General features: G+C 31.5%; 1 protein-coding gene across 1 annotated transcript in view; it reads right to left on the bottom strand.

Moving 5' to 3' along the window:
• The window catches only part of LOC109538354 (monocarboxylate transporter 2), a 163,262-nt gene that overhangs the window by 122,013 nt on the left and 24,046 nt on the right, over positions 1–17,203 (bottom strand). The window contains exon 2 of the mRNA XM_019905566.2: positions 5,349–5,394. Coding sequence (XP_019761125.1) covers positions 5,349–5,351 — 3 coding nt within the window. The 5' untranslated portion in view covers positions 5,352–5,394. The remainder of the gene's footprint in view (positions 1–5,348; positions 5,395–17,203) is intronic.

Genomic DNA, 17,203 nt, shown 5'->3' with positions numbered 1-17,203 from the left:
CGACGTTGTGTTTTGGAGAGTAAATCGAGTTAATTCGTGCATATAACTGATAAAAATCAGAAAATATTGTAAATTAGAGCTAGAATCGAACTGGATATATATATATATCTATATGTGAAGTTTATATAAGCGTTTTATCTATTTGTACAGGGAGCATAGAGATGTAAAGGCCGTGGCTTTCTGATACCTACATTTTAATTATTAGCCTTGCAAAATAAACATTTATTATTTAAATAAAAGCTCGTTCAAAGTACCTACCGAAAAATAAAATACCGACGATAAAAAACTATATTACTAACCGTTTATCTTGTTCTCGACGCCCTTTAGCGCAACTTTCAGATGCATAGTCAAATAATAAACAAAGCTACATGCATTCTAATCGCATCTGCAGTAATTTGAAGATTATTAAAGGACATTTTTGCCTGAACCGAGAACAAAATGCCTGAGCTATTTTAAGATAATAGTCGTATTTTACAAATGCAATTTCCGGTCTGGGCCACACATGAAATGGGGCACGTACATTTAATTAAGATTGACCATAGTTTCAAGCACATACACATCGCAGATCGAGTTGATAACTAACTTGCAGTTCAAGTTTCGTATTTGTATGCAATAGAGTAGTATCTAGAAGTAAATTTTGAGTCTGTCTCATATGTGAAAAGATGAAATTAAATTTCCACAATTGAATAGTCTGTATTTCTGTAGTCTAAGTGGTCGACATAAAAAAGCTTTAATGGAGTGAAATTTAAAGTGATTAGGCCCAATTTGCAGCATTTAGCGAGCAAATGGAAGCGTGAAATTGCAACATTAAGATAAGCAAAAAAAATGTCAACGGGCGGAAAAACAGCTCTTAGATGCCTGACGTCTAATTTCACGGCGGCCGTTAAATGAGAGAAATGGCAGCTTTTCGTCTAATAAAAGAAAAATAAATGTGTCGGCACCGTTAAATTTATTTCAAAAGTCCGAAGAGAATTATCGCATCTTAAAACGGCTCCAGTTTTTAAGTAATATATATTTTTTCCTGTTTTCATAAGTCGCATTTAGCCGTCTGGGGACAGTAAGAGCGAGTCGTTTGTCATCTTTTTTATAATGTCGTTCAAAAATTGTTTTCCCATCAATTCGGAAGGCTGACGACATGTTTATGGGCTTTGTTTATTTTTATCGAGAATTTGAGAGCTAACTGGCACAGTACTTAACATGACAGCTTGAATGGCTCTTTTCAAATTTAAATATAGGGATTTCTTGCGTTGCTTTGTTTGTTATTGAGGTCAATATTCACAGCAAACAAACACAACATGGTAAAAAAAATATTTTTATAACAATTGTAATTTTGTGCATTTTTTTAAAGAATCGTTCTACTTTAAACACTGTTGGGATTCTACATGAAAACTTTTTGTCTCAAATTTTATGGTTCGTACGATTCTAAACCAGATGGGACCATATGCTAATTAATAAGAACATCAGAAAGTGTATTAGAGCAGTAAAAACATAATCAGAAGGAAAAGTTACTTCTGACCAAAACCATTTTTTTTCTAGATATGGGTTTCAATTAGAAACCTAAAATATTTAGCAGATTTTTAATAACGCCACTTTAATTATAAATTAAATGTTTTATAATTTGCAAACAGATGATCTAATTAATGTAGGAACTAATCAAACGAGATCGGCCAAAAGCGAAACAAAAACAACAACCCAAGCAGAATGAATCGGAAGAAACAAAAGACCAATAGACACAAAAAAAATGAAGGAACCATGATGCCATCATGTCTGATACAGGTATGACAGAATACAGAATACAGAACACAAATAAAATACTAGCAGCAAAAAAAGCGTGGCAGGTTGAAAACTGTAAAGGAAATGAAGAGCTAGAACAATGTTCTAATTTTTTTCCAAAGCAAATTCTCTGTAATTAATAACTTCAATTAACGACAATTCAAAATTTTGAATTTTGAATTGAATCTTCGCTTTTAATGTATTTGATCAAGAAGAAACTATTTTTATTAATTCGTGATGTAATCCCCCAAAGAAAAAATCAACTTAAAATTCACACGACAGATATTTTTTGCATTCTTGAGTTTTACTGCAAAAATTTGTTTGGTGTCATTTAAATTAAATATTCTGTTAACTCTCCTTTTTATTATAGATTCGTAATAACATGTTGAGTTTGCTTTTGTTAATATTGTCCGTTTTATGCAAAACCTTAATATTTATGTTGTACAAATGTTTTGAAATTCAAGTATGTTCAGAAGCAATTTATTTTTCTATGAGTTTTACCTTGCAACACTGATAAACCGGTTTTGTCTTTTCAAAAAACGCTGTTCAACCTGGTTTCCGTTAATAATTTTTTTTTAATTAATTTTAAATTGAAATTAGTTTTAAAATACTAACGTATGATTAATTTTGTAGTCCAGCACTGATATGTAAACAAGTCTTATGTAAACAAGGTTGTTGTCCCCATAAAAAAATCTGTTAATTTACCAAAAGATGGGTAGGTAGTGCGGGTATAAAATTGCAGGCTTTTCACCGAAACTCCAGTCGTCTGCCATAAATTACTTTTATCATTGGGACGGGTCCTAAAATTGTTTATTTAGTCGCGATTTAAATTCAGAAAGGGTTTCACGAAAGATTTGGTTGTGACATTTTTATTTGGCTGGCTACCATTCCCGTTGCATTTAGGCATTCGTAAAAAAGCTATTACTTAAATATGCTTGCACTCGGTAAAATACTTAATTGATGTTGATTAACACGGCACTGCTGTTTTTTCAGGATGTCACATTTAGTAATCATATGACAGAGGATTTGCTTGACCTGGATTTTTCCTTAGTTTCGAAAATAACATTTTCAGTTTTGCAGTATGCATGCTTCCATAAACACTCAATATTATTGTGCTCATTCGAATTTTGAACGTGTAATATTCCAGTAAATGAGGGTATAACATTGTGTTAATTTAGGCGTTACTTCAAGTGTATTGTTTCATTTCCTCAATATTCCTAATAATTTTCTTTATTTCATAAACACTGGGTGTTTCTTAACATCATAAACGAATGGAACGTTTATTTGCCTATTATACGACCATGGATATACCTAAGATTATAGAGACTTTAATATTTTGCAGTTTTGTATCTTATGCAGTTTTGAGAGATTATGCTGCATGATCTACATTATAGAGCGTACCAAATCGCCAATAGAATCTAAACGATGAACATTTCTAAATAAACTTTTCCTTTCACCCAATTTTTTTTATATACTCGCCGCTGGTTGATTTGAATCTGCAAACCTTTATTAAAACAATGATAATATACAAATAAAACCGAATTATAGACTTATTTATAGTAGTCGTTTCAAACACGATTTCCTCGGGTCCCTTAATTTAAAAATGTTTAAATTGCGTACTTGAAGCAAACTATTAACCCTTTGTCTCGATAATAGATGCAGGTATAAACTAGACAAACAATACAGAATTCGAATTTGATCCAAATTTTAAATGCAATTTTATATGCCAAATTTAAATACAAAATAAGCTAAGTTTTCCTCTCCGTATATAAATGATATCTATATATATAAAATTCTCGTGTCACAGTTTTAGTTACCATACTCCTCCGAAACGGCTTGACCAATTTTGATGAAATTTTGTATGTATATTCAGTAGGTCTGAGAATAGGTTGTTATCTATTTTTTATACCCCTAAGTGATATGGGTGCTGCCATAAACCCCTATCTTTCAATAGCTATATTAATAATTCAATAAATTTAAAATAAAAYAAAAACAAAATCTCAAGTGGGCAAACCGCCCACTCGAGATGAAAAAAAAAACACTAGGAATAATTTATATGGCAATACAACGTTTGCCGGGTCAGCTAGTATATATATATAATCTAATAATATCTTTTACGTATTACAGATGCAATTATATTGCATAAAGCCGCTCAACAGTTCTCACATATGTACAAAATTTCTTCTGAAGTCGACTAAAAGCATTTGAAACAGCATCAGCTTTTACAAATTATCTTGCTATGAGTCTAATGAGTACGCAACTCCGCTAAACGACACTCCTTTCATCTTTATAAAATGCATTTTATCAGTCGTTTTCAAATCGAAGAAGTAATTTTCGACTAAATTGCGTTAATTCTACAATCTAAGAATTAATTCAAACGATTTATAATATGACTTGAAGTAATGAGTATTGAACTTAGAAAAACTCAGTTAAAACAGCAGCAGATGAAGAAAAATTTGTTGAAATTTCCTCACATCAAGTTAGCTACTATAAAAAAAAGTGCGAATAAATGAACGAAGCAACAAAAGCTTGAAAATTAAATGAAAATGAAAATTAGCTTCCTAAATATAGAAACTAAGACAACTAATTCTTTCAAAATTTCCAATTAAGTACGCAGTATTTTGGCACATATGCGTACAAAAGTTGCAATAAATTTCCGGGACTGCCACCCTAAACGGTTTTAATTTCCTCGAATGTTTGCGAACTAGAATTTTAAAATTAATTAAAATTAATGGCAGCATGTGTTAAATAAAGCGTAGTAAATGGATTTATTTGTGATGCTATTTGTAAGCCGTTGGGTCTACGACGTGTAAGTGATTAATCTTCGTAGTATTAGAGAAATTGAGACAACAACGATGAGTGGAAAGAAACAACTTGCGAACGTTTTCGAAGCTATTTTGATCCTCATTTGACGTCCCAAACAAATGCGTTTAATAAAAAAACCGCAATCTGAACCTTTTATAGTCTCTGTTGAGATATTCTTTGTCAGCCAAGAGATTTTATTTATATTTTTACAAAAAATGTTGTGATTGGAAGAAAGATTTTGGCAGCTATTTATTATTTATATATTTGTATATAAGGTTTCTTTCTTATGTAATTTTAAAATGGCGGGTTTGGGTATAATAATGTAACATTCAGCAAATATTTACATTCTATTGGAGAGGCAATAAATAGAATGAAACATATTTCAGCTGTGCCTAAACTACCTCACTCGGTTAGTTGGTTTTTCTAATAAATTTAAAGCAGATAATATTCCAATACAAAATATCTGATTTAAAAAAATTAACATATTTGGCACATTTTTTCCTTAAATAAATGCGATGAAAATACAGTTCTTTAGTGCGATGCTCGTACTATTTCCCGTTAATATACGTTGTTAAAAATCCGAACGAAAACGAAGTTCAAAACGCAAAAACTAGACAGAATGCATATGTTAAAAAACTGCATATAAAACTATTGCGGCTTAATTTCTCTAGAATGAACTTTATGAGCAAAGTCAGTAGTGAATACTTTTTGCAAGTGAAATGTTACAGAAATAGTCAATTATCGAGTGAAAAAAATTAATTTGTACTTACCATGAGTGCTCATACAGCAGCAGGTCGCAAAGTACCTCAGCCGATCCTAAAACAAAAAACAAAGAATTACAGAAAGCACAATAAGAAGTTTTAATTCATAATCAACAAATGTTGAACTAATAAACAAGTTACATAAATATGTTAAATAAATAGCAGATGACTGCTAATAATTTAGAACTTGTTCTTCCACTTTGTCCAAGTTGGAAAGAGAATTACCGAGAAAGTTAAAATAAAGAGACTTTTGAAATAATGAAGAACAACTTTCAATTAAGAGAGTCAGAATCGATCCATAAAGTCAAATACTAGACCCCCGACTTGCAGCCGTAAGTAAAATTAACTTTAGAAACTGCTAAAAATTCATAACAAAATATCCGCATAACAAAATCGGATTCTTCTTTTAAACAGAATGTCCCAAATCGCGCAACGAGTTTCAGGTTAGGAAAAGTGTAAAGTTTTTCTAAGCGCAAATACGCAAGTACCATTATTTCAAGTTCAGCCAAGAAGAAGACACACGAAGGTACCAAGGTACAATCATCTTGTACCTTGGTACCTTCGCGTGTCTTCTCAACCAATAAAGTTCATAAACGCATAAGTTCCTTAGCTCGCTTGTAACAAAATGTAACCAGTTACACAATCCCAACCCCCTTTTTCATTGTTTGCACTTAATTTAATATCCACGGTATTCACTGTAGTACGTTTAAACTGCAAGTATTTTCGTTCTTTTCAAAAGTAACGCGAAGACAGAAAAAGTAATTTAGTAAATTCATTGCATTCAGACGTTTCTTTCCGTTTCATGGCCCATTAAGATCTTATCCCTAACAATTTTATAACGCAATAACACTTAAGTGGCCCGTAAGTTTTAGAAAACCTTTTCTAATAAAACGGAATCTGTGTTGTCTTCTGGCAATACGTGATCTTTGTTTAAAAAGCTAGAATTACATTTAATAACTGTTCCAGTTGGGATTTTACAATCAAAAATAAAAAATATTTAGTTAGTATATACCAAAATTTGTAACGAATTTATTATTAAAATATACCCGCCAGAAGTTTCGGTCGAAAATGGCGTATTTTGCCTGCAGAACCAGGCATAATAATATCGACGTTTTATGTTGATGGGATTTATTTTAGGGGCTGAAATCAAAGTCGGATTTGCAGGGGAATTATTTCCTTTCTATCTATCCAACTGTTTGCGCTGATATCAATGGAAGCAAAGGGAAATTTTAAAGCGATTCTTTGATTTGTCTAAATAGTTTCAATTAAAGATGGTTTTACAGCAGCTGAACCAAAAGAAAAAAAATCATAACATTTCCTAATCAACGTCCAAGTGCCAATTTGCATAATTTTTAATTTCCATTTTTTACCTTTGTGGACATGTTGAGGTAGACTGTATAATCCGTATAAAATCTTTCAGTTAGACAACTAAGAACTTAGTCGAATGAAAAAGCCATAACATACATTTATCTTCAACCGAAACTGAGCGATTGTAACTCATAAGATTAATGTATTGAAGGAGTTGAAGGTCTAATCTCAGCGCATTAATCTTACCGATCAGTTTCTCCTATTTTTCTTCATTATTCTACGAAATAAAAATGTCAAATCGGACATATCTAAAATCGAGCACGAAAGGAAGTAAGTTAAACCATAAATGTGGGTGGGATGGTTTCAATGTCCGTACCATATGATGATCCCACAGATAATCAAGTGAGACGATTTGTATTGCGTCTTATAATTTTACTTTTTTATTTCATTTTTTCTTATAATTTTACTAAAAAGCTACTAAAATTTAAAAAAAATAATTTCGTAGGACAATTGATTTAAACGTTAATAAATATGGGGGATTTAAAGTTAATATCTGGAAGAAAATAAATCTTTAGTCTAAAAAATATTAGTGAAAATTCGGATAGCAATTAGAAAATTAAACCTTTTAATACAAGAACAGGAATGTCCGCTTCACGTGATAGAAACATTGCATTAAAAAAATAATCATAAAGAGCAATGAATATTCCTTGGATTGGATTGTAATAGAGCAAACTTTTTAGATAAGTTTACAAAAGTTTAAAATCTAATCCTCCAAATAATTATCTGCAGTTCACTATCTAAATAAAATAAAAAGTTGCAATATAGTTAATATTAAATTTTAATTATTATTATTATTATAGCACATTAAGTACGATTTGATTTATCTAAAAGTAGCTGAATTCCACATAGAACAAATCAGGAAACAGAAATTAAAAGAAACTAAACATTAACAGATTTGTAAACTCTTGCATTTTTTAAAAATGTTTATGGGTAACTGGCACGAAACGAAGCAATCAATGCATTCTAATGTCCTAAGTAATCGATTCCGATTCCCCCATTTACACATGAGCTTAAAATTACGCAATATTAGCGTGTGATTTTCATCGATAAGGATGCGGATGAGCAAAATGTCCATATAGGGGGGAATATGAAAATTCCGTACAAGAATATAGAGCCAGTTTTCCTTCTTCGTTACCTCGCAGCGCCAACACAATGAGACGACAACTTTGAAGTTTATGGATGTTGCTTGCTTTATAACCTGATTCGATATGGAGTAGGTAATATTTTCTGAATTGAGTTGTTTACATGACTTTCCAACCGCAGATGTAAAAAACACATCAAAATTGACTTAGAAATCGCTTAAAATACGGATTATGGTTCGAAAGGCGGATTTGAATGAGCTATAATAAGAGGGTGCAATTTTACTTTTTAGATAATAAATAATATTTTACGCACGGTTTAACTGTGCATTTATTTGTATTATCAGTATAAGGTAAAACATTAAACCTTGTAAAGAGTAGCAAAATAAGGAGCTTCAGGTTGGAACAGCAAATTATAGTTCACAAAAGGCCCGCAAATTTTATAATTAGTAAGTTAATGTACCAACTAGTAACTAACTTTTAAGAGCGAAAATTTACCCCGAAAAATAGATATGTGCACATACTTATGTGAATAGAAATTTATTTATCAGAAAGGGTGCAAAATATCTTTAAAATAGTAATATAATAATGCAAATAAACAGAGAAGAATTGTTAATGTCACATTCAAAATACAGTTACCTCCAACAGTTCCAAGTTTGTTTTAGGGAAACACGATTACAAGCTTTAAATGGAATATTTGAGCAAGGGTGTGTTAATTATGTATAGTAGACAACTAAAAATGTTCTCACAAATTTACACACTGCAGAATCGAGAGAAAATGTTTCTGAAAAATGTGTTTTTTGTTTAAATCCTAGACGTTGTTTTTTTCAATTCACATTGTGAGTCAATAAAGCAATTTTATGGCAGAATCGAGAGAAAATTTTCATTTAAAATAGATTTGTTAAATGCTGCAGTGCTAAAGACTGGACCTCAACTTTTTAATTGAAAATTGTAAAATTAAGCAACTTTTCCTCTTTACAACGTTTTCACGTGCGTTTTAAATCAAGAATTTGTGAATTTTAACGAGAATCGAGAGACAAATTTCATAAAAATCAAATTTGTTGTTCTAAACACTAAACGTTACTTTTTGAATTTAGAAGGAGGTTGTTTTTTTTAAGTTTTTCAAATTTTCTATTTTGTGAAGCAGAATAATTGAAAAATCGACTGATTTTTGAAAGAAAAAATCCCAAAAAATTATTTTGTTTATTGCAAACAACAAATATATAGTTTTTGATGCGTAAATAGGGCTGACTCAGCTAGCCAACATATTCCATTATTTATAGCCTTAAACCTTCCGCAATTGGCCATCGTTCCCATGAAATTCCTATTGACATAAAACCGAACGTTGAATGGATCTCTGATGAAAAGCACAAACTGTACAATTCAGATTGAATAAAAACGAAATTGACCTTATTAAATTGGTCTCTAGTTTACCAAAAAAATATGAACTGTTCCAACAGAACTTTATTTACAGAATTCGCATTCAAGTAAAAAAGTTTAAAAATATATTAATTGTGCTGAGGCCTAAAAACCATTTTTCATAACAATGATAATAATGATGTATTTATTAACATAATAAAGCATGATAATAAATAAGCTCTAAAATCCCGTGCAAAAATATCTGCACCGTCTATATGTACTTCTATATTCTATAGTTCTTGATACTGATTAAAATCGTGCTTACCTCTAGAAAGCTATGGTTATCCGCCCTCGAGATAATAATTTTCTTCACATGTAAGTAGTACTAAACCCGTCGACTTTGCGGTAAAGCAAGAGCCACCAATGTAAAGTTTATAAGTTAAATGAAACCGTTAAAATTGTATTTTGCACATCCGCACTTCACCTAGCTTCGACTAAGCCGTACAGGCTATAACGAATTTTTTAATAAATTCTAAACAATCGAAATTGTAAACAATTAATCTAAGAATGCCGTTTTGTTTATCTCACTTGGAACGATATTCCTCGGCAAATAACACAAAATACGTTTCAACAATGTTCATGTTTTGGTAATGATAGTCTAATCTCCATATCATAATTTTTTTTATTTTACCAATGAAATATAGAAGAATAGAAATGTATTAATGGAAATATTGGTATTTATTTATTTCTCTCAATTTACTATTGTCTTCTAGAGAAAGGAATCTTGGATATGAAAAATACAAGTGAAACTTAATAGAATTTTGTCTATCAATCAGATAATAAAAGCGTATCAAAAAAAGGAGTTGAAGATTTGTTCGCCACAAACCAAATTGACCAAAAAATAACTGGAGCTAAATCAAGCGCAAGAGATAAAACAGCAATGCGCTGAGATATAGAGACAAAAAAATCATCAAATGTCCTTAATTATTTTTAAAAATTTTTGGAGTTTCATTCTATTTTTTACGCTTATTTTTGCTTTACCAAATAGACTTTGATTAACAAAACCCGCCACAGACACTACAGGTTGATCAACTATTTATAATCGTTTTCGAAATTTAAATTTTTAAGATATTAATGGTATCTTAGAAGTAAAAAACCAAAAGAAATCACAAAATTATTGTTGCCCAAGATAGTAAGTAAGATTTTAAAGTATTTGGAAATAAAGCTGTTTTCAATGTTATTAGGTTAAAACTTGAATACTTAAACCTATTAAGCCACTACAAGTAGCAAATTTATTAACTCTTTTTCTGAATGCTTTTTAAATTAAAAATTATGAAATTAAAATATTCAAACTATGAGGTATCTTGATGAGTGATTCAAGGCATGAATTTTTCTCAAAAGGTATTTCAAAATTTAAGTGGTGAAAATGTTGTTGTACCATATTCATTTGCATTAGGTTTATATATATTTAAAAATCTTATTCTAAAATTAGAAAAAATGAGCCTAAAACAAAAATATATACTTTCTTATAACGTGTATAATGTAAGAACTAAATGTGATCAAACATGCAAAACAATATGGAAGCAGAGCAGCAGAAATACATTTTAGTACTTGGACCAACACCAGAAAAAGTTGTTTGTGAAAGGAGAAAATAGGAGAAACTATTAAAACTGCTAAGTAAAGACAAGAAAGCATTCAGTTTGCTCTTAGAAAAATGACCAGATTTAGAAGTACAAGTGAAACATTGCATAACAAACAATCGAAGTATGGAAATAGCTGTTTCAACAAAAATGCATTTTCTTGGGCAAAACGGAAAACATTCTCCTGCAAATGCGGATGGCACGAATCAGAAGTACAAGTGAAAATTGTGTTCACAACCAATCCAAGTATGGGAATGTCTGTGAATTTTAGGCTTTTCCGGATCACGGTCCAATTTGTAATAATCCTTCAAAACAGACTGTAGATTCAAGAGGCACCAAATCAAAACAACAGGTCACGAAAAAATATCACAACGCTGTAGTTTCAGCTTCTTGCCCGGGCAAAAAAAAATATCGGTCTTGGTAATCTTCAATAAAAAACATTACCAACAGAGCAGTGGCATTATTGTTCACGTTCAAGGATGAAACAGCAATAAAATTGTGCAATATTAGTCAGGGCACTAATGTGCAGGTCAGCCTCACAAGTCAATTACAACCATTAGATGTTTCTAGAATAATTCTTATAATAAACAGTAAAGAGTAAATGGACAGCGAAGCCAAACAGACAACAAACAAAAATTATGATCCGACAGTTAAATTTATCTGATAAATTTTATGTGCGTCTTATCGTCCGGTCAATATGGTAAATCGTGATTGCCATAATACTACCATCCCAAAAACCTGCCGTGTACTATATTTTTAATCATACAATTCGACCTCCTGCTTGTAAAATAATTGGCAAAGACGTTTAACAAGGAAACTGATAGCAGCTACCATTTTCATTAACAATCACTGCAGGTTTAACATGATTAGTACGCTAAACCAGCGGTGCCCTCAGAATTGTTTAAAAAAATTGCCAACCTTGCTCGGGTACAAAATTCAAAACGCAAGTGGATTTTCCTGGGGATTTTCAATTTGATTTTACCAGATTCATGGTTCTGTTTAAAGTAATCCTATCAATATTACATTTAAGTCACGAAGTTAATTTAGCACCAATTACCCACCTGTCGCAACATTCCAGCAATTTTTCAAATAACGACGTACCGATGTAATGAGATATCAGTTCGAAATATAAATCAAAACACATATAAATCCATCAAGTTGATTTAATATATTGAACAATAATTGGATCTACCGATACGTATTTATTCTAATTACAGTTAGTTTGGAAACCGGAAACCTTCAAAGTGCTATTTGCGTTCAGGATGTGATTAGTAGTGTTTGGACATTTATGGCAATATATTTAATTGATTCCGAGATGGATTTGTTTCGATCTGAATTCAGATATATTTATTCAATTCTGCGGAATAAAATACCGTTCGAGATTTCTACAAGCTCTAGTTTAGGAAAAGCAGTTACTAAAAATTCTGCCTGTACTTTCCTATCATCAATATCGTGTAAACTTTGCCGCAAATGTCATTTCAATATATAACTGAGGCGGATTTCCTTGCTACCATATATGCGAAACGTACATGCATATTAAAAATGTTACATTTATAGATTATATTAGATATACGATTTCATATGACCATACATTAATATTTTATTTATGTTGATTAACGAAACCTTGTTTGAAATTCCTGTTAAATTCAAGAGATTTGATAGAGATAAGAGGTAAGAGGAAAACTAGTTTTTTCCGAAACTGCATAAGGTAAAAATTCTTTATAGGGTGGTCTAGCTTTTAGCTAAGAACTTTATGTCACGAATAAATTAATGACAGTCAAACAGGTTCCAACACAAGGCGCAATGTATGAAATACAATTTTATGAAATGATGAACGCAAATGTGTATAATGTTTCATGCAATTAACATATACTAAAAATATTAGCACGACAATTATCAATTGTAAGAATGATTCAGTTCATTAATACGATTGTTAAATGTGTTCATTCAGCATTTATGTCTTCGACTTTGGATTTTTTGCTGCATCCAGTACATTTAACATATGTGAAATGTTTCTTTACTAGTCCCGACTTTTTCTAGTAATTGTTATTATGTCATTTATTTACCACTTGCTTAATACTGAAACTATTTTAAATTATTTTACATATCCGCTCAATTGTTAGGACAAGGACTTCCCTGGTCTACCAATAAACATTTTTTGGCAGCAGCTAATATTAATCCAATAAAACCAGGCAGCAAACTAGCAAGAATTCAGAAAATACATCAATCGAAGACTAAGTCATCACGCCAATTTCAAGCAAAAAGAAAATGGAGAAATATTTGAAGAATTTCGTAACACTATGGAAGGGGCGAAAAAATATTTTCCAAAACAAACAATTCAGAAGTTCTCGCAGAAATATAGGGAGAAATAAACAGAAGAAACAAATATATACAGAACAAACAGGAGAAATAAACAGAAGATACAAAATATCAAAATAACGAGATGTCAGGAAACAAAAGAAAAATTAGGAATCAAAACCAACTAACCGACTTTAATGGATTAATATTTTACTGGAAATAAATAGCTATTGGAAGCTACCAATTGACGGAAAAAAATGAAAGCTAGTTAAAAACATTAGCAACAAAGCAATAGATCTCGGAATATCTACAAATATAAAATCGCATAAATTCGTAAAGGCAAGAAAACTATACGGAAAAAGTCAGAAAAAGCGGAAAAAAGTCCAGTGAAGCAAATTCATTAGGAGACAGTTAAGAAGGTTTTCCAATTGGAGACAAGAAAAACTGCCTAGTTCAAAAATTTAGAAAAAGTTGAAATATACATGAAATCATAAATAAAGCTTTTTTGAAGCAGACGACGCCCGGAAAATGGACTGAGCAGCTTAACAGGCTTCTAAACTCTCAACACGTCCAGAACCTTAGAAAAAATAGTAGTCAAAAACAAGATCAACTACACCAAAGAATACTCAAATACACAACGAATGAGAATAACAAACATTGCAAAAACAGGGCTTTAAGAAACCTCACAAATAAACCCCAGAACAAACTCAAGTCAAAAATGCAGTATATTAATAATAATCAATTGTTAGACCTAAATACCGACAATTTTTAAACATAATGATCGTATTTTCGCAAAGAGAACACTATCATTTGTCAAACATCACACACTATCATTGAACACTACTATTTATCATTCTTACCTTGTTCTCTGAACAATGAAAACAACTGAGTTTTTGACAAAAATTATTCTAGTTTTTGAAGATATTTCCATTTATTTCCAGAAAATTTAAATGCCCATGGAACAACAAAGGATTTTTTGAAGGTCTTACATACATAAAAGAAAATGTATTCTTGCCAAGTTATTACATGCATGGTGTCGAAGTATCCATATTAAGATTGAATTCATTCAATGCTTGAGTACTGTTTAAAAAAGAATTATGTTCACCAAATTTTAACAAACTGGGAATATGTTCTGAAAAATGTAGAAAAGTATGAAGAAAGACGTTTCTAAGTTTCTACCTAGAAGAAATGAACGCTCATTTGTAAAATAAAATTTTGCCACCCAAAAAACCTAGTCATCAAGGAATAAACTGACTTATTATTCCCCTTTAGCTGTCGTCTTAATTTAAAAATATCAAAAAATAATCTCTAATTACAAAGCCTGCGTAGAAAATCGAGGTATCAAATGGACAAAGCTCGAGAGATCAGAAACTTGTTATTTAAGTTTTTCACTGCAACCGTTCCAAAGTATTTCTCGTCAATAGTCACGAATAAGGACATTATGTGCATAAAAAAGCTCAGAAAACAGATTTATCATACAGAACATTAATTAAACACTTTTCATCGACTCCCTTCCAAATAGGTAAATTATCGTATGTATTGTTTAACCAAAATGAATGGAAGAGCAACAAACCGCAGACAAGTTTATTAAACGTACAATTTAACTCTTAATGAAAGTTATCTCTTGTGATTTTTTTAATACCTCCTTCCGTGTAGTTACAAAATGCGATTGTTCTTACGCAGTTCTTTTGATAAAATTACGATGAAACGCATAAAATGTGCCATTAAACGGTAAAAAAATATACTCAAAACCTACATTATTTCAATTGTTGACAATATACATCGGCTGCCAAAAGACAGATTTCAGCTCTTCTTCTTCAGGAAACAGCCTGTATATGCGATTTAGCTCATCGTTAATAATAAGGAAACCTACTTCAAATGATTGAATTTCGTGATAAAATAAATACAATCTTGTGGTACTGAAAAGGACGAGCTTATCTCATTCGGCTGGCCTCTCAATTTCTTACTGATTTTTCCACAGGCTTAAATCAGAAAGGAGGCCAATCGAACAGGATGGGGAAAAAGAAAAGCCCAAAGGAACGGTCAAAGTTTCCAGGTCGCTCTAATTCTGAACGTTTATTGCCTTGAGCCTCGGGAATGCTTCAACCATACTCCGAAAGTCCCCTCTGTTAGGTGAAAATGAATCACGCTCGAATTGACGCAATACTTTGTCCCTTAATGTGCTAATTAACTTTTATTTTGCTCAAAATGCTCAATTTTTCCGCGAATTTTCCTTATCAACGTTCATGTTTGTGGCTGTTTAGGAATTTGTGTCAGCGATGTCTTTCGCACAGTTTTCAATGCATATAATGTGTGTCATCATGTTCAGAATTCTAGATTGTGCTACAATTTTTCAGGCTTAGAATGATAAATTGCCAACACCGAAAAGAGTACAACTAATAACCTCAAGCGCGTTTCCATTCTCCTGCAACAAATAACCTCCTCAAGTTCGCCTAATACATCTCCTTTCTTATTATAAATTTGCCGGAGTTGACATTCTCCAAGGGTCGCCCAAGGAGTAGGCCTACAGTGCCGAAGATTTATCGTTTCTATTAATAATATTCCCTAGAGCTGCCGAATGGTAAATGGCAAAAATCGAGCCTATTAACTTAACATATTCTTCTAACATATGAAATTTTTTTCGTCTACTTTTTAACACTTTGAGAGGCTGTTCATTACCCACAGTTTAACATAAGACTTAAAAGTTTGTTGGAACTCTAGATGCATCGAAAAATAATTGTTTTCAAATTGAAAAATCAATTAAAAAATAAATTACTTTTCATCAGCCCAAATAAAAGTTTTCGTGTAGACAAAGCGTTCAGATATTTTCAGTTTCAAAAAAATTCCCATTTAACGTCCTGCTGCTAAGAAAAAGAAACATTAAAGGTCATAACGAACACTTTATATAAATTATAAAACATTTCATTAAATGTTCAATGGTCCATGGCACTATTGATTTAGTTATCGTGATTCCTTTATTTCTAATTAGTTAGTCAATTCCGATTGCCGGTAGAATATTAACCAGGCATAATTTAGTTAAAATATTTAATCATTTGGAAGTATTTGCATTTCGAAAAGCAGACAAATATGGTGGCTGTGTAGCAATTTTGCATTTACCAGCTATTTTATCTATAATTTACACCTACTTATGTATATTTGACGGTTTCAAAGTTTAAAATTTTAAGAGAGGTTATTGAAGCGGTTTATCGCAACTACTCCTTTGTTTAAATAGCTGTAAAGAACATTTGCTGCCAGTTTGCACTTTAACTTAAGTTTGAAATTTTTGTTGAACATTTGGGTAGTTTCTAAATAAACATCTCACAGCCTAACTTACCCAATTTCGAACAAAAGCTGAGTAAACTTAGCGGCACTTAGTTATGGATATATAATACCAAACTTAATGCGATCCATTGAATCCTATCTCGTAGCCGAACTTTATGTACTTAATGGGGGGTGGCTAAATTTGCGGCAAAATCACTTTTTTGCAGAAGGTATTTTTTTAAGGCCAGCCGTTCTGTAAATTAATACATACAAACTCACCAAATGCATATTCATCTCTCGTTTTCTACTGTGACAAAACCGTTTGTTGTTTAATTGTTTTATGGCCATTTAAAATTCAAATATACGCATTGCTTATGTATTTAAAAAATTTCCATTTTCCATTGTGGGTAATAAAAAAGTTCGTTTATATGTTCGAGCAGCCGTGTGGAATTAGTCCGATTTGCACCTAAAATGAGACCGAAAAGTCATGTCACGTAAAACTTTTGAAAGTTTGTTCTCGGATTTCAGTCCATTTTTCCACACTAATAGTTACTTTCAAGATATTGTCTTAGAAGAGCGTTTTTTGTCAGTCGCAAGCGTTGAACTGTAATGAAAATAATCATCGTTTTGTTTGCCTTGAAGTAGCAATTTATGCTAGACGTAAATTTTTGCTGAAAGCTGTAGAAGTTAAAGATTGCTCGACAGAAACTGTTTAGAGAGAAAACCTTCTTCCGTTAAGCCAAAAAGTGTCCTAAATTTTCACCGGTAAAATGTTTACTCTATATATGCGCAGGTAATGAAAGTTTATCATAAATGAGATATTCTATTTACTTATTTTAAATGTTAAAACTTCCGAAAG

The sequence above is a fragment of the Dendroctonus ponderosae genome, unplaced genomic scaffold (assembly GCF_020466585.1).
Source record: "Dendroctonus ponderosae isolate FM_Combo_2020 unplaced genomic scaffold, Dpon_F_20191213v2 Dpon_F_20191213_2, whole genome shotgun sequence".
In the NCBI taxonomy this organism is placed as follows: Eukaryota; Metazoa; Arthropoda; class Insecta; order Coleoptera; family Curculionidae; genus Dendroctonus; species Dendroctonus ponderosae.
This window is presented reverse-complemented; position numbering and strand designations above follow the sequence as displayed.